Source organism: Microtus ochrogaster, chromosome 1 (genome assembly GCF_000317375.1).
Source record: "Microtus ochrogaster isolate Prairie Vole_2 chromosome 1, MicOch1.0, whole genome shotgun sequence".
Lineage (NCBI taxonomy): Eukaryota > Metazoa > Chordata > Mammalia > Rodentia > Cricetidae > Microtus > Microtus ochrogaster.
In genome coordinates, this window is record NC_022009.1 from 46,839,393 (window position 1) to 46,864,748 (window position 25,356).

The 25,356-nt window shown below is 50.9% G+C and overlaps 1 protein-coding gene across 2 annotated transcripts in view; it reads right to left on the minus strand.

Annotated features, from left to right (window-relative positions):
- Nucleotides 1–1,980: 1,980 nt before the first annotated feature.
- Nucleotides 1,981–25,356, minus strand: part of Cdc42bpb (CDC42 binding protein kinase beta) — a 95,831-nt gene continuing 72,455 nt past the window's right edge. The window contains exons 19-38 of one of the 2 annotated variants that reach the window (XM_013345945.2): nucleotides 24,936–25,084; nucleotides 23,854–23,948; nucleotides 21,686–21,765; nucleotides 19,747–19,797; nucleotides 18,668–18,757; nucleotides 18,344–18,421; nucleotides 16,999–17,104; nucleotides 15,699–15,835; nucleotides 14,799–14,938; nucleotides 13,818–13,899; nucleotides 12,271–12,487; nucleotides 12,062–12,124; nucleotides 10,164–10,763; nucleotides 7,380–7,477; nucleotides 7,209–7,293; nucleotides 6,948–7,065; nucleotides 6,718–6,835; nucleotides 6,157–6,262; nucleotides 5,996–6,066; nucleotides 1,981–3,202 (exon numbers count right to left, since the gene is read on the minus strand). In XM_013345945.2, coding sequence (XP_013201399.1) covers nucleotides 3,071–3,202; nucleotides 5,996–6,066; nucleotides 6,157–6,262; nucleotides 6,718–6,835; nucleotides 6,948–7,065; nucleotides 7,209–7,293; nucleotides 7,380–7,477; nucleotides 10,164–10,763; nucleotides 12,062–12,124; nucleotides 12,271–12,487; nucleotides 13,818–13,899; nucleotides 14,799–14,938; nucleotides 15,699–15,835; nucleotides 16,999–17,104; nucleotides 18,344–18,421; nucleotides 18,668–18,757; nucleotides 19,747–19,797; nucleotides 21,686–21,765; nucleotides 23,854–23,948; nucleotides 24,936–25,084 — 2,616 coding nt within the window. In that variant the 3' untranslated portion in view covers nucleotides 1,981–3,070. The remainder of the gene's footprint in view (nucleotides 3,203–5,995; nucleotides 6,067–6,156; nucleotides 6,263–6,717; nucleotides 6,836–6,947; nucleotides 7,066–7,208; nucleotides 7,294–7,379; nucleotides 7,478–10,163; nucleotides 10,764–12,061; nucleotides 12,125–12,270; nucleotides 12,488–13,817; nucleotides 13,900–14,798; nucleotides 14,939–15,698; nucleotides 15,836–16,998; nucleotides 17,105–18,343; nucleotides 18,422–18,667; nucleotides 18,758–19,746; nucleotides 19,798–21,685; nucleotides 21,766–23,853; nucleotides 23,949–24,935; nucleotides 25,085–25,356) is intronic. The other variant, XM_005343569.2, reaches the window with a different exon arrangement.

Sequence of the window (25,356 nt, forward strand, 5' to 3'; positions counted from 1 at the left end):
TGGAACTTGCTATGTAGACCAGGTTGGACTCGAACTCACAGTACCTCTGCTTCCTGAGTGCAGAATGATGTGATTCTGTTTCTTTAGTAGTCAAAGGAGCATACTTCTTAGTAGGGACCACATTCTGAGACATTAGGCTTAAATTCGTACCAGACTTTTTTTTTTCTTTTTTTTCAAGACAGAGTTTCTCTGTAGCTTTGGAGCCTGTCCTGGAACTTGCTCTGTAGACCAGATTGGCCTCAAACTCACAGAGCTCTACCTGCCTCTGGGATTAAAGGCGTGCGCCACCATCTCCCAGCCCATATCAGACATTTGAGACATCTATTTCTCACTAATTATATTTTTGATGGGAAAAAAGCCACCCAGATATGGGACCTCATGAGTTTGGTTTGGTTCAACACCACAGTGCCCACCTGCAGTCCAGACAGGCCTACTGTTTAAAACTAAGGGGAGTGGGAATCAAATGATGGTTAGATTTTTTTTTCTTTCTAGAAGTCCTCAAGGAGGGACCTCACATTGCGATTTTAGTCACTCCACTAGCTAAGGAAGATCCTGAAAGCAGATCCTGGGGTCATTTGCAAGACCAGCCTTGGAGGCCAAACTTTCCCTTCTCCCAGGGTCTAAATGAGGTTATCTAACTGGTCACTTAGACTGTCCTCCCATGATTTAGAGACAGCCCACTTTTATCTGACCTGACCTTGGCCTGGGACCTAATGGAAGAAAAGGCCCACCTAGGCCATCTTACATGCTGAGGGATGACACGGTGGAAAGGGTCAGCCTGAGCTCTGAATGACCGGATGGGTCACCTCAAGCTGCAGCCCAGGATATGGGGCTACAGTACGCTGAAGTGACCCCAGGGGGCCGCCTCATAAGAGTTCCTCCTTTCTTGAACCGATACTTCCTAGACTCTGCCCCTTCTCAGCACGAAGCAGCTAGGTGTGGCCATTACTCCCCTCCGCCCACATAGCATACATAGCAGTTGAAGCTGAGAGTTGGAGGGGACACAAGCAGATGACAAGGACAAGGACATGAAGGTGAGGTGCAATCCCCAAGAGGACAGCTTGTTCCTGGAAGGCACTGTGAGAACAGGGCACCGGGTAAGATCTAAACAAGGACCAGCAGGGGAACGAGGACCTAGGAGACCTATACAACACCCAGGCCAGAATCCAGTTAGCACATTTCCCAGCTTCTAGGGCCTGTCCTAGTGAGGGGGCCCAGGGTTGATGGTGCCAAGCAACCTGGAGAGGAAAGGGTTTATGTGGGGTATGCTTCCGTATCACTGAGAGAAGCCAGCTGGACAGGAATGAACGCAGGGCGGGAGCCTGGAGGCAGCTGATGCAGGGGCCATGGAGGGGTGCTGCTTACTATCTTGCTCCATCTGGCTCCTTGAGCTTGTTCTCCCTCCCCCTCTTGTGTAGACCAGGCTGGCCTTGAACTCAGATCTTCCTGCCTCCAAATTGCTGGGTTAAAGGCATGTGGTACCACAGCCACTGTTTTCTACCAGAACCCATGACCTCCTGTTCTGAACTGATGGGGTCATCTATTCTTGCTGTTTCGTCTCTACCGGGGAATGAGCTCGCTGAGCTCTGAGACACTCACTTCACCCCTAACCCTGCGCGTTACTGGATCTTAGTGTCCTCATCCACCAAGTTACTGGAGGTCTTTCTGCCCTCAGGAATGCTGACTCATGGGGGCAAGTCCTGCTGGCCAGACCCTGTGGCAAGCCTCCTTTCCTGGGGCTCACGACACTGTGCTGCTCAGGCTGAAAGCTGAACTCTATCCGCAGAGGCCCCTTAGGGGATGCACAAGCCTGGCAAAGCGACCGAGTGGATCGCCCCTTCCCTACCCACATCTGACTTGCCTGCCATGGCAAGGTGACTTGCTGTCTCATGCTATGGACAGAGGTGCCGTGTGTATGTCCCTGGAGAGAGGTACCTGTGGGGCACAGTGGGCAACATCGCATTCAGACAAACCACTGAGAACTGTAAAACTGCCGTATTCTGCTTTATTGACAGGTAAGTTGTTCAAAAATGTTCTCACAATTCAATAATTACAAAGACTCAGACTTACATTAAAAAGTAAAAACCAGAGCTCCCAGCAGGTGCGTGCCCCAGTGTAAAGCCGGGGAGGGTGGATGGGGCAGGCAGGTGCTGGGTGTGACACGCAGGCAGGGCCAGCAGTGCCACAACCCTCAGTGCCAACTCGGCCAAGTGCACATCCTGAATAGTGTCACCAAGCATGCCAACAGGCAAGGGAAGCCTGTCCAACAAGAGGACAAGACATGCCTGCTGCCACAGTCAACACAGCCTTCGTGGGCTGGGCCGCAGACCTGACCACTCAACACAGGTCACAGGGAGGATGAGGTTAAATACAGGTGGCGCTCGCGGGCCTGCGGTATGGGCCGATGTGCAGGAGTGTCGGGTGATTCTATGTGACTGACTGGGCTATTAAGCACAGAGGCTCCATGCAGGGTGAGGGAAGAGGGAGGGGATGTCCCAGGGCCTGGGGCATGGCTTCCCAGGCTCCAGCCGCCTCTGAGCTCAGCAGGCCATGGGCTTGCCAGCCCCAGTGCTAGCCTGCGGCAGACTGCAGATGCAGCGGGGGCATCTTGTGGCTGTGGCCCCGCATGGACTAACAGGGACACAGGCAGTCAGCAGGACAGCGGCAACTGTAGGGCTAAGTGAACAAAAGTGCCACAAACTAGCCTCTGCCTCCTTGACACTGGGGTGATACACGCACGACTTGAGTCTTCTGAGGTCCTTGAGACAGTTTCAGGAGAAAGGGAAGGGTTTGAGGCCACACCCCCAGCATCTGCTGAGGAAGCCCATGGGTCAGGGTGGTCCTTCATGTGCAAACGGAACAGTGTTGCCTTACGGCTGTGCAGACGAACACATCTGGTCGATTGCCACCAACAACGTGGCACAAAACTGCTCATTATAATAAAGATTATTTTATCTATCTACAAACTGATTCTACATCTCCTTGGACAACACTGGAGGGTCAGCTCAGTCTTGGCACTGACATTGGGGCCATCTGGGCTCCCAGGTCCTGCACTGCTATGCTGGCCGCCTCAGGCATCACAGGCTGGCTGTTCCAGGCCTTCCATAGGGAGCTGGTTCCGATGGGGCGAGTTGGGGCTTGGAGGGCCGCTAGGGTTGGAGCTATTGGATGGAGTTGAGTGTTTGGTGGAATCGGAGTCAGGCTGCCAATGCAAAGAGAGATATGTGAGAGGCAGGTATGCTCTGGTCCCTGGCATGAGTACACAGGCTGTCTACAACCTCAGCAGGGCCCCTAAATTCACAGGTGGGCACATCCACTGACCCTGTACGCTGAAGCCAAGGGAGAAACTCTAGGGATAAATAGACGGGAATGTCATCGGGGTCAAAGGCTGTCATCAACACCTACAGCTACCACAGCGTGAGAGAGAAACAGCTTCCCTGGAGTTAGGGACGAGAACGATCTCCTGCTTCACTGAACAGGTAGAGGACATAACACCATTTACAAATGACGCAATCCTGCACACATCAAGACTAAACCTGAGCTACAAGTGAATTCAGCAGGCTCAGGGCTCGGTATTGACACACAGCAACAGACCACATGGAAACCAGACAAGTCAATTCACAAGAACATTGAAGATAACAGGCGATGTGTACAATCATAAACCACTACTTAATATGGCTGGAGAGACAGCTCAGAGTGTAAATTGCTCTTGCAGAGGAACCAGAGCTGGTTCCCAGCACCCACACTGAGCAGTTCACACTGTCTCTAACTCCGGCTCTGGTGGATCTGGCCTGTGCTAGCAACCACACCACAGAGGACAATAAAGGAGACTCAGAAAAATGGAAAGATGCTACATTCACAGACTGAAGTATTATCAAGATGGTATCAATTCTCAAAGTAGTCTACAGACATAACGTGAGCTCCTGAAATTCCAATGGCCTTTTTCAGAAAGGGAAGTTACTCTAAAGAACAAAGCCTGGGTCTGGTGACTCTGGTCTCTACTTCCAGCTGTGATCAAGGTCTGTGCAGAGAAGGAAAGCTGCCTGGGGACCTCACACTTTGTGTCATAAGCAAAATCCAGGCTGGAGTTGAGGCTCAGCAGAAAAATTCCCAGTTTAAAAAAATAAAGTCAAGGGACCCATGTCCCAAAGTCTAGGACAAAGCAGCAGAGCAACACTAAAATCAGCACACAGACATCCACGCAGCCACAGCTAATGACTTAAACAAGGCTGTCAAGGCCATCCAGCGGGTAAGAACGCACCCTACAACAGCTGGCACAGGACATTTACATGCAGGGGCTACACTCCACACACACACACATACACACACACACACACACACACACTGCTAAGAACGTAAACATTGGACGGAAACAATGTAACCAGTATTAGTTTAGATAGAATATCAAAAGTGGGTGTAACAGTTAAAAAAATTTGAATTTTGCCCAAATCAGTAGTTTTTATATGTCAAAAAACACCACCAAGAATGTGAAACACGACTGGAGAGATGGCCGAGTGGTAAGAGCACTGCTGCTCTTGCAAAGCGCCCAGGCTTGGTGCCCAGCACCAACACAGCGACCCACAACGATCCATAACTCCACTTCTAGGAGATCTGGCACCCTCTTCTGGCCTCACTGGGCACCATACACGCAAGCAAAACAGTCACACACAAAATAAATAAAAACCAAAACCACAAACCACAAGACAAGACTGGCTTCAACGGAGAGCCAGCGCGTCATCCAGCATGCTCATCACCTAGCATGCTCGTGAGGGGTGAGGAAGGAGGGAGGGGGTCCCTTCTCCAGTGTGCACTGGAGAAGATGGCTGGCACGGTGAGCCTCAGGTTGTAAAGGGAGCAGGAGAGTGGCCATGTCAATCGCCACTTCCATGTTGGGTGGCTATGAGTGACAGGCCAGCTCCTCTCTTTCCAGAAAGACCTAAGTCACATAAGACACGTAGTTCCTCAAACCTCAATGTTAGATGTTAGGTAAAGTCCTAGCTCATCTGTTTCTCATCCCCATTCCACGGAGGGAAAACTGAAGCAGGGGCCACTGTCACCTTCCAGTGCATGGAATGCTGCTGCTCACACCCTCACAAGTGCTCTAGAAGGGAAGGAGGCGAGGTGACCAGAGGAGACTCTCCAGGATGAGAGCCAGGTTATGCCGTATCCACACAGAAAAACATGACAGAAAGGCCAGGTGTGGTGGCACATGCTCAGAACTGGGGAACAGGAAGACTGGCAGAACAGAACTTTTCTGGGCAAAGACAGATCCTGTCAGGAAAAGCAGAGATAAGTAGGGCCCGTGACGCTCACACCCTTTCTTTACTGAGCACTCCAGGGGCAGGGGCTGGCAGATCTCAGCACTGAACTCAAGGCTGGGTCAGCACTGAGTTCCAGGCCAGACTGGGCTATCTAGTGAGACCCTACATAAAAGCAACAAAACCCTCACAAAACATACTAAAAGTCCAGAAGTAAGTGAGGTGGTGCCTGCCTGGAATTCCAGAGCTCGGGAGACCCTGCTCGGGACAGTCCGTTAAGTGTGACCACCTAGGCAGCAGGGTATGGAACCCCCAACCACTGAGAGCAGGGCTCACTCCTGGAGAAGCACAAGTCAAGGTCGTCCTCAACTACACAGTAGTAAACTTGAGGCCAGTCCATCTCAGAGGGCAGAGAGGTTCAAAAGAGGGGCATCTCTGGCAGAACCTCACCCCTAGGTGGGGTGTGTGGCTGGTGACCCCACAACCTTGGCCACACTGCTGCACGTGGACCTGTGACTCAAGTCAGGCAGCTGCCCATCCTGGGCTGCCCAATGCTAGTGGGGGTCTCTGTGCTCAGGCCATTGTATCCCGGAGTGCAGGACTCCAGGGGGCTCAAGACTGCACTCCCTGCTGTATGGTGTTTTCCTAGACCCAGTTCTCAACCAGCGGGCCCTGGGGGTCACAGGTGGTGATATGCTTTCTGCTCTGCCGGCGGTCTGTGCTGGGATAACACGTACCTCTCTGTCAAAGTCCTGGTCGGGATCGGACATGCTCCTCAGAGGCACGCTCACTCCAGGCTCAGACCCACCTGTGGACAGCAACACCTTTGACCTCAGGGAGAGGTCAAGAGGAAGACAGAGAATGGAGTTCCTACCCCAGCACCTACCCCCTGGGATACCTGATGAGGGCCATGAGATGTAGGGTTTGCTCCTGGACGGGGGCTGCCGAGGGGGACCTGGAGGGGCAGGGCCCTGCTTCTCCTCCTGGGCAGGGGGTGCGGCACTCTGGGGGAAGAGAGGAACACAGAAAAGTGGTACATGAACACGGACAGGGACCACGGTGGGGTTGCCACAACAGGATGGTAATGAACAGGCCCTGGATGTGGCTTCTGACCAGTTAGAGCTAAAAGTGGAAGGCAGCTATGTTCGCTACTATACCACCAATGCGTCTGAGCCAAGAACCAGCAAAGGCAATTGTAGAAAAGCCTACAGAAAACACTGTATAAAATGAGGACACAAAAATTGCTATTGTCTCACACAAAGGAGTTAGACAGCAGTTCCCTAAGGGACACAAGTGCACACAGGGAGGTCCCCCATACAGACACCCATCTCAGTACCAAGGCGTGATTCAGACAGCACTGTGAAGGGTTTCACAGGTCAGCACAGAACACTGAGGCAGGACAGGCACTATCTGCACAGCAGGGGATGGAGCCCATGCCCACAGCTGGCTGAGCACGCACCAGAGGCAGGTCCATGAGCACCTGCATCCCATCCCCGGGGCCCATATGAGCTACGTGGTTGAAGTTGGTCGGGTTGGATATCATTTTGGATCTCAATTCTGGGTCTCTGAGCATCTCTCTGCGAAAAGGAAACATTGAGAATCAGGAATCTGGAAGCATCCTCTGGCTCTGGCCAGCCCTTTACTGCACACTCATGGGGACCAGGGACCCGAAAGAGGGCCCTGCCTCACCGCCGCTGCTGCAGTCGCTCTTCTTCCGGAACTTTGAAGACAAAACGCCGTTTGCTCCGAGTCCGCAGCATCTGCTTCTTGCTGTTGTCCGAGGTGTCAGGCACATTGAGGACAGCTCCTGTAGGGGAGCAGATCACTAGGCTGCTGCATGGAGGGGCAGCCATACATGCGAAAACGGTCACTTTAGACTAACCAGAGCAGTGGGATAGATGAGGCCTGTGTGCTGTTTGAGGGCCACTTCCCACCTGTGGGGAAGCTCACCTGAGAACTTGTTCTTGAAGTAGATGAGGCGTGGGGGCTCACAGCCCAGCAGGTTGAGGGTGCCATCAGAGTTCAAAGGTCGTATCTGTAAGAGTGGAGGAGTCCCATCATGTGTGCTACCAGGAATCAGAGCAGACAGCTGCCCTCGATGGGACCATCACGCTCTCTTACCCTCCGCAGGCCGATGGTCTGCACCCACTCCATGGTGCGCACGTCAAAGACATCTACCCCGTACTCGCTGTATACCGTGACATGGGAGGGGCTGCAACCTGGTGCAGATGAAGCAGAGCAAGTAAGCATCGAGTTCCACCCTCACCCGGCCTCTTAGACTACAGCGGCACTGGCAAGGTGCAGGCGCACGGTGCTGCCTGTGGTGGGGCTTACACCAGCCACCTTCACTTCAAAGTCACCTGTCCCACTGCTTCCACCTCAGCAAGATGTTGAAGTTGGTTTACAAAGTCGCCTCCTCAACTCGGCTCTCAAGAAACGAGCTCGGCGAGGCTCAACACCTGTTAAGTTCAGGCAGGGGCCGCGGGTCCCACATTGCCAGGCAAAAGCTTAATTTTTTCCTCTTGTACACATATGAATCATCTACTTGCATGTGTATTTATGTTCCGTGTGCATGCAGTGCCTGAAAAGACTGTAAGAGGGTGCCAGATCACCAAAACTGTACTTACAGATGGCTGGGAGCTGCCTTGTGGGTGCTGGGAACTGAACCCCAGTTCCTCGGAGAGCAGTCAGTGCTCTTAACCACTGAGCCACCTCTCCAATCCCCAAAGCCTTCTAAAATGATGGAAAGAAGGCAGGTTTCTGGGTGAGTATTCTGGAGACCTAGACCGACTGCTCTGCTCTGGCCATGACTGGGCTGTGCACACTTCACAGGAGGGACCCTGCAGTGGGGAGGACCTGAGTGACCCTCTCGGAACACACTCAAAGCAGCACGGGCATGGGACGATGCCCCCTCCTTTTTCAGCTGTCTGCTGGGTTATGACAACAACCGGCACACTACACTGTAGATACATGTCCATGGCCCCTGAGCTGTGAAGCTGACGGAGACACAGCAAAGCCCAACTGAATGGCCTGCCAGACACCAGGAGAGGATGTCTACTACTGAGCTATGCTGCTGCTGCTGGCCAGTCACCGCTAGAAACCTTCAGTGTGGAGCAGGAGGGCCATGGATCCCAGGCTGACTGCTGGAGGCCTCTGCCCTAAGCACTCACTGGAATACGCTCTAGGAGCTATGTGGCTAAGGCTCTGCCCATTCCAGCCAGGTGCAGTCAGCCTAGGCAAGCCAAGGTACTGGAGGCTGGAGCCGGCCACCAAACCTGTGCACAGCGCTAGCGCTCTCTCTCTCTCTCTCTCTCTCTCTCTCTCTCTCTCTCTCTCTCTCTCTCTCTCTCACACTGGTTTTGATACCATGCACAGAGGGGGGCCCTCAATCACCTCTAAGATGACAATGCCCCACATGGGAATGGTGGGGCAAGTGCTCTTACTTGTTGAATAAATGGGACTTCACTTCTGATCTGTCAACAAAGGATGATGTTCAAACTGAAAAGTTTAAAGAAAACACACACTAAAGAGAAAACTCAGTGGCCAGGCGGTGGTGGCGCACGCCTTTAATCCCAGCACTCGGGAGGCAGAGGCAGGTGGATCTCTGTGAGTTCGAGACCAGCCTGGTCTACAAGAGCTAGTTCCAGGACAGGAACCAAAACCACAGAGAAACCCTGTCTCGAAAAACCAAAAAAAAAAAAAAAAAAAAAAAAAAAAAAAAAAAAAGAGAGAGAACTCAGTGGAGGACGTGTGCTTTCGAGCTGGACAGACTTGCAGGCTGAGAGCTTTGCACCTGTCTCTGAGACAGGACAAGGAGGCACACAGGCACTGCTGTAGACAGGCTCTCAACAAGTACTTCTCCACCCTAAATTCCTTAACTTCTTCCGGCCCTAAAGTTGACCTGGACTCTGCTACACATGGGGCTGAGGAGGCGGACTCATGAAGGTGGAAAGGCAGGAACACCGGCTTCTCATGCTAGTCATTCATGTCCAGGATCATAGGGACACTGCACTCAGGGACCTGAGTTACTGGGAAGAAAAATGAAATTCTAGAAGTAAGGAGTGTATGGCACAGAGCGCTGCACTGGCTGCTGTAGAGACCAGGACAGGGATCACAAGGCTGTCCTTTCTGGTGAGCTGCCCAGGCCTGCCACCCCGCTCCAGCTTCCTGGGTGAGAAGGGTTCTCAGTGTTGCAGTGCACAGATTGGTTATCAGCCATGACAGCTCTGGGGTCTAGCTTGGCCACACCAGGCCAAGGGGTCAGCCTTGACTTTTTAGTTGCTCACCATCAAGGAAACATGCCACTCCCTCCTATCCCAGCAACCTCAGAGGCTTCATGCCAAAACCAAGTCTGTGCCTTGCTGGTCGCAAATTCTTCACTGCTTGCTGCTGACTCCAATTCTATGATGGTTGGGCAGCCTTAAAGCAACAAAGTGCTCGGCTCTCCCAGCCTTACAACTTCTCAAACAAATCACGGTGTCCCAGCCTCTGCACAGCACCGCACACACACAGACTTCTTACTGCAAATGACCTGACACGGATGTAAGTCTCCTGGTGACCGAAACCCCTGTAGCTTTATATGGTCCTGTGAATTCATCTACTATGGGAAATGCCTTTTTAAAGAAGATTCCAGGTTCATTTCCTATTCACTGTGCCTTTCTGCCCAGGAGGCCTCTTGCTGTCACACACTGGAGGAACAAGCAGAACACCTGGGAGGAAGTCTGCTGGCCAATAGCACAGGTCCAGCCCTGACTGCACACTGCCTGCCTGTGGACCAGCCTCGTCACTCTGCTCCTTATTCTCAGCTGGGGGACTGGGAGACAAACCAAAGCAAACAGAATGCATGCCGACTGTCCATATGAGAAGCAGCAACAGTGATATGGCAACAGAAAAACATATACATACTACAGGCGACAGGAGCCGCAGGCCACATGAGCTCCTGCATGCGTGACCTCCGGCCTTGAGGGTCCACGTACAGTCCCATGTGGCTGAAGCAAAGCAGGTATTCCTCACTTTTGAGCTCCACAGCACAAAGGGCATCGAAAGACTGCTGTGAGAGGAACGCAAGCGAGGGATCAGTGGGATTTACCAGGTCTAGAGGCTGCCCGTCCCCCTGGATGCTCAACAGAGAGAACCCAGAAGGGTAGCCAACACAGAGCCTGTCCTTGAACACGGCCATCCACTGCACGTGTCCTGGTGCCACCAGCTCATTGAACTTCCTGTGGAAAGGTTTAGTTCTCTGAATCTCATAGCAAAGGATCAGTCGCTTCACGGCCACAAACAGGCAGGTGGACGAACTCTTCCTCAGTGTCCCTGTTGCTATGAGTTGGCAGCCTTTCGTTTCGGGAAGCTTGATATCAAAGTTGCTTGCTTCTGCTCCATCAAAGGAGGACCAGGGGTAGAGGTGCACATGGTGGTTTCGGCCACAGAGGAGGATGATGATCTTCTCCTTGGGCGCCAGTTCGATCTGGTACACTTTCTTGCAGTCAGCAGCGCGGACGATCACTACAAGCAGAGGGTGCAGGTGACTTGCTCTGGCTGACACAAGAGCTGCCCTTGGGTTCCCTAGCAATCCTCCCACTACAGCCAGCCCCAGAGCCAGTGTTGCAAATGCCCCTAACAGAGACATAGCTTGTCTCAGCTTCCTGACAACCCTGTCCTGTACTCAGTGTGGCCGGTTCTAGTTGATACAAAACAGTAAGCTCCTGTGGACTGGATCTGGAATTCCCAAGCTCATGCCCACTCAAGCTAGGACACTAGCTGGCTTAGGACCTCAGCTACTTTCCCTGGTCTGGAGCCTGAAGGACGCAGCTGCCTGCCTGCTTGCTACTGTAGGCTCTGGCTCCCTCTCTCAACAGGCAGTGACTACTATGGAGTGGGGAAAGGCAGGAAAAGCCACCTTCCCTGGCTGGCAGGAGGGACCAGGAACTCTGGGAAGTTTCAGTGACCCAGCATCACTGGCTCTCCCGAGGGGCTCTGTGACCTACCACCTATCCCATTCCCTTTAAAGAACTCAACAGAGGCTGGATGTGGTGGTGCACACCCTCAGCCCCAGCACGGGAAGCAGAGGAAGGTGGATCTCTGTGAGTTTCCAGGTCAGCCTGTCCTACATAGTGAATCCCAGGATGGTGAGGTATGTCTGTCTCAAAAACAAATAAGCGAACAAACAAACAAAAAATAATTCAATAGAGGGCCAGCAAGGTGGCTCTGTGGGTGCGGGTGCTTGCTGCCAAGCTTGAAAACCCGAGTTTGACTAACAGGACACACATGGTGACAGGAGAGCCAGCTGCCTCTGGTTGTCTCCTTACCCGTCCTTGTGTATGTGCACACACACAGAAACCAATCAATCAAAAATTAGCTGGCCAGGCGATGGTGGTGAACACCTTTAATTACAGCACTTGGAAGGCAGAGACAGGTGATGTCTGAGTTCAAGGCCAGCCTGGTCTACAGAGTGAGTCCCAGGACAGCCAGGGCTACACAGAGAAACCCTGTCTCAAAAACAGACATAACAAGGGCTCTTTACTGTGTCTCCAGACACATAAAGCGACCCAGCAAATACGTTCCAGGCACCTGTATGCATGGAACGCCTGCTGTACCAACTGGAAATCCTTTCTTTCCACGTCCTGCTAAGTCCTCTGACACTGCCACTCGACGTACATATCAGGAGGTCTTTTTTGTTTTACAGCGCTGGAGCGGGACCCGAGAGCCTCACACTCTCGCACTGGGCCACACAGTCTGAGCAAACCCTGAGCCCTGCTGAAGGCTGCAGCAGTCAAGCGGACTCCAGGTGCCCTTCTACTCACCATCTCGGGTGAGCTCAATGACGTAGAGCCCCTCTTCCAGGCCGACTGCAATCCTGTCTCCATCTGGGGAAACACCACAAAGGTCCTGTGAGGCCAGACCTCCTTGTTCACACGGGACAGCCATCCACATTCAGATGGATGGGAACACACAGCCATGCTCGGAACCTGAGTTCCCAGACCCAGACCCGAGAGGAGCGCTACAGACATACCCACGATAGCGGCAGCGAGAACAGCCTTGATGAGCGGCAGACTGCTGTCATAGGCCTCCTGAGCGACGTGCACCACCTGGCTCCTCAGCCGGTTCTTATGGAGGATGGCCTGCAGTCCTTCAAGGATCCCAACCCACTTCCTCTTCTCATTCTCGTTTTCCGTCAGGATGAGCAGAGAGCTGGCCTTAGAAGGTGAACCTAAGAGAGAGGCCGTCACCTTCATGAGAGAAACAAAACAGACAAAGCCATGAGCTGCCAGCCAGATCAGAGCAGGGACTGTGCTGGAACCACCCAGCCACAAGGTCACAAATGGGATGCTAACAGGCTCAAGTCCATGTCCCTGCTTTGCCCCACAGACCACCAATCTCCCCAGCTGCCAGCTGGGTACCGGCAGGGCAGCTGACAAAGGGGCAGTGCTGCAGATACACAAGTCCTTCCTGGGCAGATTCAGTTCTCTCCGCTCTTGTCAACACCATCACATAAACACGCATTCTCAAAGTGCTCTCTTGCAGCACTCGGGAGAGTGGCAGAGGCAGGGGGATCTCTGTGAATTCAAGGCCAGTCTGCCATACACTGGCCACATCCACATGGAGTACACAGTCAGTTCCAGGACTAAATAGAGACCTTGTCTCACAGAGAAAAGAAAAGCTTCCCTGAATAACTTTATCATGATGGCGTGTCAGGGAAGAAAGGTCTCCAGCAAGGGCTCATTGAGCACCGTCAGGAACTGGCAGGCTCCACGGCTACAGAACGGTTGTCATTCTGAGCACAGAAGGCTGATGATTTTCTGCATCGTATGGAAAAGGTTGTTTCTGAATAAAAGTGTGATTCAGTAAAAAACAACTCTTGGGACCTAGCTCTGTGGTCAACCAGATGTACCTACAAACAGTCCTACTCGGAGTGTGTATTTCTCTGAACAACACTCTTCCAGGAGTGTCCTGGGGCTTTGGCATACAGCACTCGCTGGGAGCACAGACTTCAGCTTAGTCAGAGAAACACAGACAAATCAGATGTAGTCATTCGAGAATGTTTTCTGTCTTACTCAGTGAGAGCCAGTATGCCAGGGAGGGGAAGGGAACCTAAACAAGACCCTTCTCACAGATCCATGAAGTCCTTCAGTGCTAACCACTGTGGACAGGGTAAAAGGACCACCATGGAAAGCTCCTCATGAAAGACAGGCTGGGGGGGGGGGCGCAGTGCTCAGCGAGGGTCAGCTGCACAGGAAGATGGCAAAGGAGGAACAGGGGAGGGGCCACTAGAGATATTCCTTAGAGCTTGCTGGAGCACAGCCAGATGCTTGAGAATTGATGTCTTTTTTGTTTTGTTTGTGCTTTTTAGAGGGAGGCAGGGCCTCACCATGTAGCTCTGATTATCCAGGAACTCACAGAGATCCGTTGTCTCTGGCCCTCCAGTGCTGGGATTAAAGGGCATGTACCACTATGCCCATGGTTTCTGTTGCTGTTTTTAAGAACTGCTGTCTTTTAACAGTGTGATTTATTTTAAAAAGGATGTCTCACAAACAGAAGTGAAGTCAGAGAAACTCATACCCTGAATATACATGGAATGTCTCGGCGTGTTGCATGGATGACATCTGAGGCCAGGACTGAGCTCACGGAAAACTCGTCATCTCTGGCAAGAAAGAAACGCACACAGTTCTGGGAAAGCTCTGCAGATCGGCTGCCACATTTTCACAACCTGTCCCAGCATCTGAACGGGGGGACACTGAGAACGGAGCCCCTGCCTGACTCCCACTGTCACAATGTCCCCCAGTTCCAAGTTCCACATCTTATTTCTGGCTTGTCCTTGGTACGAATGGGCAAAGCCTCATTAACTACTGGCCAACAAGAAGCAGAAGGTGCTGAGTTCAGATGGGAATGCCAGCTTGAGTTGTCCTGGCCAGGCTATAGCTGTGGTGGTCTGAATGAGAATGGGCTCCAGAGACTCACATTTCTGAATGCTTAGTCACCAGGAGTGGAACCACTTGGAAGGATTAAAAGGATTAGGAGGTGTGGCCTTGTTGGAGGAAGTGTGTCACTGGGGGCTGGGTTCTGAGTTTTAAAAGCCCATGGCAGGCCCAGATCTCTTTCTGCTTCTGTATCAGGATGTAGCTCTCAGCTACTACTCCAGCACCAAAGTGTTCCCTGCCGTGATAATGGACTAAACATCTGAAGCTGTAAGCAAGCCAATTAAATGTTTTTCTTCATAAGAGTCCCCTGGTGATGGTGTCTCTTCACAGCAACAGAACGGTGACCAAGACAGTTGTATGAAACAAGAAGCCATAAGGCACCATGCAATGGGGACATTGCCACTGCTGGGTGTTTCTGACTGACATGCTGATGGCAGCAGTGACGCCTGCCAGCCCTGCTCTGTCTGAGTGTGCCCTTGGGACCTGGTTAGTTCTCACGACAGCTCCTCATACCGCTACCATTCTCCAATGGACCCGGAGAGAAATGCGGAGGACAGCACAGCCTGCCACCCTGGGCAGTGAGCACTGGATACCAGGGTAGCATTTTGCTGCATAAACATACCTGAGGTCCAAGACTTGACTAGCGATGACACCAGGCTGGGTGGACTTTCCTTCTGGCAGGTCGTACAGAAAGAGCTTGCAGTCGCAAACCACTGCATATGCCCGCTGCCATCCCTTCTTCACTCCTGTGGGCTTTGGGACCTACAAACCAATAGTGACTACGTTTCCCTGGGCCACAGAGAGGGGCAGCACACAAACCAATAGTGACTATGTTTCCCTGGGCCACAGAGAGGGGCAGCACACAAACCAATAGTGACTATGTTTCCTTGGGCCACAGAGAGGGGCAGCACACAAACCAATAGTGACTATGTTTCCTTGGGCCACAGAGAGGGGCAGCACAGAGACTGCCAGACCCTTAGCATTTCCCACAGTCTGGGTCTACCCACTGGGTGACTGTCCTGGTCCCCAGGGACTGCTCCCCCATCAAACGTTTTTCCAGACTGGTAGGTAAGCCTGTGTCTAGACTTGACTGTGTCTAGTCAAGCTCAGGGCCTGACCAGAAGCTTGTGAATGGGACAAGGGATGCTGACAACCCAGGACCACACTGTATCCTGGAGGCTGCAGCTGGTAAGACACGGAGATAGATAGCTCAGGTACCCGTGGTTGGCAAGCACCGCTTGGATTTGGAACCTCGACTTTAAGCTCATGACAAGACACCCAAGGAGAGTAACTGTGGGAACCTAAGGTGGAATCCGCACCCAATGGTACTCAGGCTCCTGGCCATGTAAAGTAGCAGTTGTGTCTGAAACCTTCAAGGTACCAGGGCTGCTCCGCACAGCAAACAGACTGCTTCAAGAATAGATGAGCTATGATCACTGGTTACCACACAAAACAACTTAAGAGCTGACCTAATGAGAAATGAGCCGCACCGGGCTATGGGACAGAAGCTGGCTCCTCCTACCTTGACATAACCTTTGTAGGCTGTGCCTATGCCCCTCTGCACATCCACGCCCAGAGGCCTCTTGGACTGCTCGGGAGGAATGGGGCACACCTGGGGAGCGCTGTCTTTGCAGGACACATGGCAGGAAAACGCACACACTGGAAAAGAGGAACAGTTCCACCCACCTCACAACACGTAACCAGGGCAGTGGAGCTGCTGAGCACAGGCTCTCTGCACACACTGCCCAGGAAGGCAGACTCCAAGAATACAATCCCAAAAGGCTTCAGAATAAAAGTTCAACAAATATGGCGCCCACACATGAAGAGGGGTTGCCTGAACAAGCACACACTGAAGTCTGCCTCATAGTTGCCCCACGAGCCTGCTCCAGATCTGCCCACTGAGGTCACCTGGGTGCCACTGTAGGGCAGTCACAGTGATACACAGCCAATCAGAAGGCTTAGGACAACTAACAAACTAGCAACAGAAAAAGAAGAACGTGTGTGCCTGCACAGGGGAGGCTCTGAGCAGGGATCACTGTGCCGTCCATGAAGTGAGGTGGCAACAGTCTCAGGGCACAGGCTCAACAGCACACGGCCAAATCCCATCACAGAGTAGAGTATAGAGGGCCGCTGTAATTTAAAAATAATGATTACCATAAAAAGACAGTATAATCATATGAGGGCTAGACAATCTGGAGCCCGTGGGAAGGGTCAGTAGAGAAAGGCGATGGCCGCCAAGTCTGACGGCTTGAGTTCAACCTCTGGCATCAAAAGTGAAAAGAGGAGAAGCAACTACTCAAGCTGTCTTCTGACCCCAACATGTGTCAGGGCACATGAGGCCACACACTCACATCACAAACAAGTAAGTGCATTTAAGAAGTTAAAGATAAAAACAAAAGCAAAAATAACTCCCCCCGCCCCCCCCCCCCCAAAAAAACCCCAGATAACATGAGAGTGGAAAGTTCTGGCCCTTCCTCTTTGCTCCCTGACATGACAGAATGGCTTTGAGTGTTGTGCTCCACAGAGCCATGGAGGAGGTGAGATCCACAGGGGAGGTGAGCTCCACAGGGGAGGTGAGCTCCACAGGGCCCTTGGGGAGGTGCTGTGCTTTATATATAGTAACTTTCAGGTGATTACCTGTTTTCTGGATCTACATGCTGGTCAATACTGCTATAGGCCTTGACTGTATGAAGAGCAGGCCTGGCCCACACTGCTAACCATGTACTCCCCCTCCCCCACAGCTTGGCTGCTGTAAAAACTCCATCCAGAGCATCAGGGTATCCAGCTCAAGTGTGCAATCTGGCATTCAGGCCAACACTCACCTTCACAGGCATAGCCCTGTCGGATCAGACCAACCATCAAGGATGTGCAGTGGCTGCACTGGGTGGGGCTGGGGAAGGACTTGATGCTGAACTGGTGTGCTTTGGGCTGCAGGGAAAAAAAGCAAAACAAACCAGGTGACCAAGGAGAAGTGGGTCAGTGCTCTTGACTGGCTTATACACAACCTGCCTGCTTCGTGCCTTTTCTCTTCCAGCTATGGGTTCTTCATCAGTGGCACCTACACCCCAAGGTCCCAAGCCAGAACTCAAATCGGATTAGGAGCACTTCCAGGGACCAGCACCAACTGGATCTGGGATTTGGCCTGAAACCCTGTCTATGTTTGGTTCTTTTTTGGGTGTGTGAACAAGACAGTACTCTTAATTTACAAGATATGTTAACAGCAAAATCTTGGAAAGACCCACCGTCTCCTGCCAGGAGGACAGAAAAATTAGAACACAACAAACAGGGAAAGAGTGAGGCTAGCTGGAAAGACGAGGACAGGCCGTGACAGCTTGCCTTGAAAGCCCACACTAGTGACAAAGGTGACACACTGCTCAGGAAGACGCAGACACAGGAAAGACCATGTGTTTCTCGAGGAGTGGAGGATAGCACAGCCCCAGGAGTGCTACAGGAGGTGGCCAGAGAGGAGGCAAGGGCTCGGTCACAGAATACACTCCACCTTTACAGGGCCTTCCCTGGGCAGCAGAAGTCACTAGACAAGCAGCCCCGCACCTTGGTCCTTGATTCTACAAGAGCCCAAGCACCAAAGCCAAAACATGAATTACTCTCAGGTCTCCAGGGGGAAATAGCAATAGACCAGGTCTGTATTCAAAACAAAAACTACAAAAAAACCAGGACACAAGTCCATGCCAGGCATACTGGCTAAACGCAGCCACACTAGAACCTCAGGTCCTGACACAGTTGGGAAACTCGGGATCTACAGAGAGAAAGGACTGAGATCACTAAGGAAAACAAGGTGAAGACACACACCGAGGGGCCAGGCTCTTGCAATGTTCATGCAGAAGTCAGGGAACGAACTGCACATTGTGGATAGCTGCTTATGTTGGGAACAGTCTCCTACACACCGTATGATTCCCAACAACAGACATGATAGAAGCACCTGGCCGTGCGAGAGCCCAGCATGAGACGAGTGAGGGGAAGGAGGGAGAGGCTGGAACTGCTTCCCCTGAAAACACGCTGGGTGATCAACGGTGCTGACGACAGTGCAGATCCCGGACCTGGGTTTGTGAACTGTCCCCACAGTGCATATTCAAAACCAGCACGGCTACTTTACACAAAATTTCTCTCTAAAACCAAGAAGACACCCAGCGATGTAAGAGGGCCTACCTTGGGTCCAGCCATGGCGAGGGCCTGTGTGCTGGGCAGTGGAACAGCAGACGGCCTCTGCTGGGGCCGAGGCATATCCTAGGAGAAAGGTGTGGACAGGTGAGTGGCAGCTTAGCTGCCAGGTCCTATCTGGGGTTTCTCTCTAGAATTTATAAATTATTAACATTCTGAATTTCTAATTTATTACATTGTTCAGGCACCTGTCACGGTTTCCCTCATTTACCTGATGTTCTGACAGAGTTCTGCAGAGGAGATGTAGAAAGAGAGCCTGCAAAGGCGTAGCTACAAGCTGCACAGCAGACCAGGGCCCACAGAGTACCTTACCTCCTGCTGCTCTGTGCTTGTGGCCACAGACACTGAAGGGGACAAATCTGGCTTCGAAGCCTGTGCTTCCTGATCACTGGCTGAGCTAGTCTGCAACAAGAAAAACAGGTGGTGTTTGTTCCTGGACAGTGCGTTCTGTCAGGTCTAGGTGTCCTGTATCCTAGCTACTCCCAGGTCTCACCATGAACCTCTTTACTCACAACTATCCTGACTTTCCCAGGGAACGGCAAGTCACTATTATGGCCACCACATTCCGTGAGTGAGCCTGCTCTCCTCCAGCCGTTTAAAAGCAGAACAGGGCTGGGCATGTTGGTGCACACCGTTCATCCCAGGACTCTGCATGCAGATTCCTGTGAGTCTGGGGCCAAACTAGTCTAAGTAGTGAGTTCTAGGTCAGCTAGTAAAAACCTCTTTTTTTTTTTTTTTTTTTTTTTTTTAAATAAAGGAACTGGGAAAATCAATCTCAGAAAAGGAGCTGGGAATCACGGCCCTCAGACAGCCCAGATATCAAACTCCTATCAGAGATCAAGAGGCAATTCACACACAGCCCTGGCAACTAGAGTTTGCAGCCCCGAAAGCAGTGTCTCCCTCTAACAGTGCCAGCCCTCACAGGCACTCTCAGGAACAGCCATCTGAGGTGAGCCTTCCTGCAGGCGGAGCCCTGGGCACATGGGCACAGGAATGTGCAAAGGCCCTAGCACGGGAGACTGCAGAGAAGACTCTCCAAGTTCACAGCTGAACTGTCTTCCACTTTCGACCCCCACAGCACACAGGTAGAACTTTCCAAAAACTGCAATTAACCAGCCCCTGAGTAGACTCCACGTTCCAAGGGGAGGGAGTACTGGGGGCGACACAAGCACAGGTGTAACTGCACACTCCAGGGCTATCAATTAGCTCGCGAGCACAGCTAGTAAATGTGAGGTCACCCACAAGGCCAGTCAGCATGTTAGCTCCACCTGGTGAGTGAAGGGCAAGCCGGGTGTCAATGTTAGCCATGTAAGACCCCAGGTTCCTTAGTTGTTAATCGAAGGGTGCAGACTTAGCAGAGCACCCACGGAAGGGGGTCTGCAGTCACTTACGTCCTCCCACAAGGCTAGTAGAGAAGATGCAGACGAGGAGGAGAGCGAGTCCTTGGTATAACAGACAGGAGGAACACAAATGGTCATTTTCCCCAGGAAAGCCTGGCAGGCTACTGTGGAGACCCATGTCTAGCATGCTGCAACATGTTCAGCCTGGCAAAGTACAAGATCTCCCAAGTGGTCCTCAGTTCTGAAAACTTTTAACATGGACCCTGGTCCAGCTTAGGGTTTTCTTTGAAAGGAAGCACGCTTCATACTCAAATGGCAAAGCATTGAAGAGGGTCTAGAACCGAAAGGCAGGATGCTGGGCAGCGAATGAGGAGTGCTGATAACTGCTCCACTTCCACGGTAAACTCAGTCCACGCTGGGATTTCCACACTGGTGGACAGTACTGTGAAAGCCACGAGCCACTGCATTCTCTGTGCAACCCAGTGTGCAAGGTGAGCAATTTCTGCTGTAATATATTTGCTTAATATATTATGAGGACTTCCCAGGTGGTGGTGGCACACGCCTTAAATTGCAGCACTCAGGAGGCAGAGGCAGGTGGATCTCTATGAGTTTGAGGCCAGTCTGGTCTACAGAGCAAGTTTTAGGACAGGCAAGGCTACACAGAGAAATGCTATTTTGAGCTCCTCCCCTCAAAAAAAAAAAAACAAAACCAAAAAAAACCCCCTCAAAACAAAACCAAAAAAAAAATAAGCCCAACAAACAAAAAAAAAACAAGGGAAAAGACAACTTGCCCTTTGGAAAACCCACAACTACTCCGATGAGTGAAGGCAAACAGCTGAGGCCCAGAATGACTCACTCTGGGAGTCTGTACTATGACCTGTGGGAGGGATCCCAGCAGATGCCACCTCCAGCCTGGTGACACAGCTGCAAAGTGGCCTCTGTACAGAAAAAAAAACCAAAAAACAAAAAAAGCCATCTCCTGTGCAGAATCTATGCCAAACCCACTCCCATGGGCACCAAGAGGGAATATGATATAATCCCAAAGGGCAGGCACTCTACCAGGTCCTAAGTAGAAGACACAGCACTGTCTGACCTCTGGCGGGTCCTGAACTGGGAGGAAACACAGCCAGGACCACAGGTAAGTCTGCACAGAGCCTTAGGAGGCCACTGTGCCAGGTTTCCTGTGGCCACTGCTGTCTACAAACCACTTTCAACTAATCCAGAGAGAGACTTGTGTGTAAGTGAGCGAGGGAGACTGGCAGAGAGAGAGAGTGCACACGTGAAGCACATGCCAGGTGAGGGTGCAGGTGCTGAGTGCTCATGTCCGCTTGTGGGCGGGCCAACAGTTCGGAACCCGCACTGGGTGCATCACCACAGCTGCTCCCCAGCCTCGTCATTCCCACATGCGTGCCTGCTGTAAGGAACTAGTGGAGCAAGCCTACCTCTCCGCTTCAGAAGAGGGAAGTGGCCCTGGAGTGCTCCGGGGCCCCTGCAGCCTGTGAAAGGAGGAGGGGGCTCATCCCCCTCTGCAGGGGGATTCTAAGCAGACCTGCAATCACATGCTGGTTACCTGGAGGTATACTGGCTCAGAGATGGGCAAGACCAGGCAGGGTCTTGATAAATTGTTTGGTACTCAATCTCTTATAAACCACTTTTCTCACTAATCACTGAGTCTAAGCTATATATTCACACAGAAGTCCCAGAAATGACTATTATTATTTATATTTTAAATTTTACACCAAATCCTCACCACACAGCCAGAGGCCAGTATAGATTTCTGCACCGAGGCTAAGTATTTTCTCAGTTTCCTTAGTCTCCGGGAACAGTTCCAACACCTACAGTGTTCTCCACCTTCACACACGTGACTTCCCTTCCCATGATGTCACTGGCACAACTCTCACGTAAATGTCAGACCTCTGTTTCCTGGGTCAAGTCAAGGTCTACTGCTCCTCACTTACACATTCTCATCATTTGCAAAAGCAATACTCACTCTGAACGTGAGGTCGTGTGCGAGAGGAGCAGTGTTGAAATACTCAAAAATAGAGTCCTGGAAATCTGCAAGTTTGAGCCCTGCAAGAAAGAAAGAAAGAAAGAAAGGAAAATTAAGACAAAAACTCTAAAGACAGCAGTCCTCGCTGTCGATGTGATGGGGCTTCAGGGGGGTCTAGAGGAGGGGTGAGGGGCGGGGGAGTCACAGTACATGACCGCAGGGTCATGGAAGCTCTGCGGTGACAAACAACCACACAGAGCAGAGACCCCAGAAATAGCAGTTTCCAGAGACCACATGAAACCAGTAGAGAAAGGACATTAAGATGAGCATTTAGCTGGGAAGACACCTCGAACCACAGGCCAGAGTGGGTTCCAAATCATGCCAGGCACAGAGCAATGACCTCAGCACTTATATGGCCATAGTGGAAGATCTTGGTTTGAGGCCAGTCTGATCAACACAGTGAGATTTTGTCTTGTTTTAAAAAATGAGGGGGGGCTGGAGAGATGGCTCAGTGGTTAAGGGCCCTGGCTGTTCTTCCAGAGGTCCTGAGTTCAATTCCCAGCAACACATGGTGGCTCACAACCATCTGTAATGAGATCTGGTGCCCTCCTCTGGTGTGCGGGCATACATGGAGGCAGAATGTTGTATACATAATAAATAAATAAATAAATCTTTAAAAAAAAAAATGAGGGGTAGAGGGAGGCACTGGCTATATTTCCAGAGGGCCCAGATTGGATTCCCAGCTGCTCACAACTGTCTGTAACAGAATCCCAGTTCCAGAGGATCTGACACTTGCTTTCGGCTTCTGAAGGCACTAGATATTAAGTAATGCACAGACACACATACCAGCAGAAACAGCAATACACATAAAATAAGTCAGGAAAATGTACTTCTTGAACAACCTATAGCTGGGAACATGTTCCTTTGCAAGGAAAGGCAAGATTAATAAACTTGAGACAAAACCAGGGAAAGCTTTTTCTTTTTTGGGACAGGGTCTCACGGAGACCAGGATCACTGTGGACTGGGCCTCTCTATCTCCTGAGTGCAGAGCTCACAGGTATGTTTGCACCATGCCTGCTTCCTGTGGCGTTTGTGCGGTCAGGGAAAATCTAACATTAGGCTGCAACCTTGCCCTAGAAAGGCTCTTTCTTAGCAAAAGTCAGAGTAGAAGAAAATATCGGAGACTTAAATCACAAAAAGATTTCCTCCTCAATATACAAAAAAGCTTCTGAAATATAAGACAACCCAGATTTAAGAAACAGACAAAAGATTGTAAATTCCTGGACTGAGACGCCACCTATCTAGATGGAGACTCCCAAGTATGAAGTTTACTTTGAGTTGGTCTAAGACTAAGAGATGTGACATTCTGCCTTTTAATGTGGACAAAGTCTCACTTCTAAAACTCTATCCCAAAATTTGAGATGTTTTATGCACATGGCTGCTCACTGAAGCATGTGGGGAAAAGCTCTATAGACTCCCATCAGGCTGCAAACTCAGAAAGAATCCTGCTGCTTCAGCCTCCTGGGTGTTGGGATTACATCTGTTCAACACTACACCTCGGCACTTGTTGAGCGAAGGGCAGGAAGCAGCCCAGCCCAGAAGGCTCAGTGCGGCTGTGAAAGGGCTCTAGATGGTTCCCATGGGCTGTGGTCTAGTGGCCTCATCAGAAAAGGGCTGCCTTTTGTATTACAGGGGATGTGACTGTGTAACTACAGATGTGTGTATTGTGTTTGCTGTCTGTGTTACAGGGAATGTGACTGTGTAACTACAGATGTGTGTGTGTTTGCTTTGATTTTCAAAGGAAGAAGTAACCAAAATTTATGGCTAATTTGGAGGAAGGTATTTTTAAAAATATTGTTTCAAAATTTTAAGCTTGGCAGTATTTTTTGTTTGCTTGTTTGTCTCTTTGGTTTTTTTTTTTTTTTTTGAGACAGGGTTTCTCTGTAGCTTTTTGGTTCCTGTCCTGGAACTAGCTCTTGTAGACCAGGCTGGCCTCAAACTCACAGAGATCCGCCTGCCTCTGCCTTCCAAGTGCTGGGATTAAAGGCGTGCACCACCACCACCTAATTGGAAATATTTTTATACAACTAAAAAAAGCTATTAAGAAGAAAAACACTCATTAGAAAAGGCTGATATTTAGTAATTAAAATCTTTTGGTTTTAGTTTACCTGTATCCGCTCTAAATTTTTCTTCCATCTTTTTCTTCAGAATCTGCATTTCTTCTAATAACTCCCTGTTTTTGGCTTCAGATTCCTTTAGTTTACTGAAATAAAAGTAAACAGCTGTAAGTGCAGGGAGCAGAGGCCACGTTCTGGTTAACGGTGTGCTTTCTCGGCCTCCTGAGCATGGCTACGGACATGTAGGCCTTTCCACTCAGCATATTACAGAAAGTTCAGAAGTGTGAATTCAAACACAGGCTTTAAGTGATGGCTAAGGGGTTACAGGAGAACAAGTGTGCAGTCCCAGCAACCAGGAAGCTGAGACAACAGAATCAAGAGTCAAGGCCAGTCTGGGCTACATTAAACCAACAAAACAAAGTATCTAAGTAAGGTCATGGTCAAGAAAAGTGTAGTTCATGAAAACTGGGTGAGCTTTTGCCTGCCATCTGAAGATAAGTGCAGAGTCCAGATCCCTTGGCTGTTGTCCTGGAAAAGGCTTCCCCAGGACCAACACCAGCACTAACACTGAGGGTGGAAGCCCTGAGAGCCTGGCTCTTTGTAGGCCTTGCTCCAGGACAGAGCTAGCAGGTGAAACCTGGCCATGATGGCAGAACCCAGCACAGGCATGACCACTAGTCAGCAGGATGGCATTCACCTCCACCCACCTGCACCTTGGTCTCATCACCTGTAGAATGAGGATACTTGATTCAGGCTATTGCAAATGCTAGGCAAGTTCTCTGCTACTGAATGGTGAACCCGTCTTTTTTTTGAAAGACTCTGGCTGTGTAGCACAGGCTGGCCTTGACCTCAGGATGTCTCAGCATGAGGGCCAGGGTTACAGTGCACAGGCTCCTATTACTTCTTGAGAACACTAAGGGGCCCTCTCCGGAAAAAGCACAATCTACCCACCTGGATATACAGACTGAACTAAGTGCTGTGAACCTTGCATTCCTCCAGACATCTCTCCAGTCACCCTGACTTAAGGACCCCACGTGTTCCTTGGGAGCAGCAAATGTCCTGACAATCTCAGGGGCAGCCTCAGGTCACGAAGGCCCAGTTTCTCTGGGGGGCTGGCTCCAGGACAAACCAACCTTTCAAAGGAGAGGCTTGTGTCTTTGACCTTCCTCAGCTCCTCTTGAACCAGCTGCTTGGCGCGGATCTCTGCCTCAAGAGCAGACTGCAGTTCTAGCCGTGCAGACATGTCCAGCTTTTGACTTCGGCGAACTTTCCAGAGTGGATCCTTTGATTGGTTAAAATAAAATACATTTAAATTTACTTAATAAAATGATTACAAATAAGTAATTCACCTTAGGTATATTACAAATTACTTCCCTCAGTCCTGCTTTTAGCTTTAACATCAATATTCTGTTTTCTTTTTGGAGTGCCGGGGAGTAAACCCTGAGCAAGGACATGCTAGGTAAGTGCCCTAGAACTGAGATAAATCTCCAGGCTAATATTTTGTAACTTTTTATTTCTTCTTTTAAAAAATTATTCACATCATTTTCACTCATG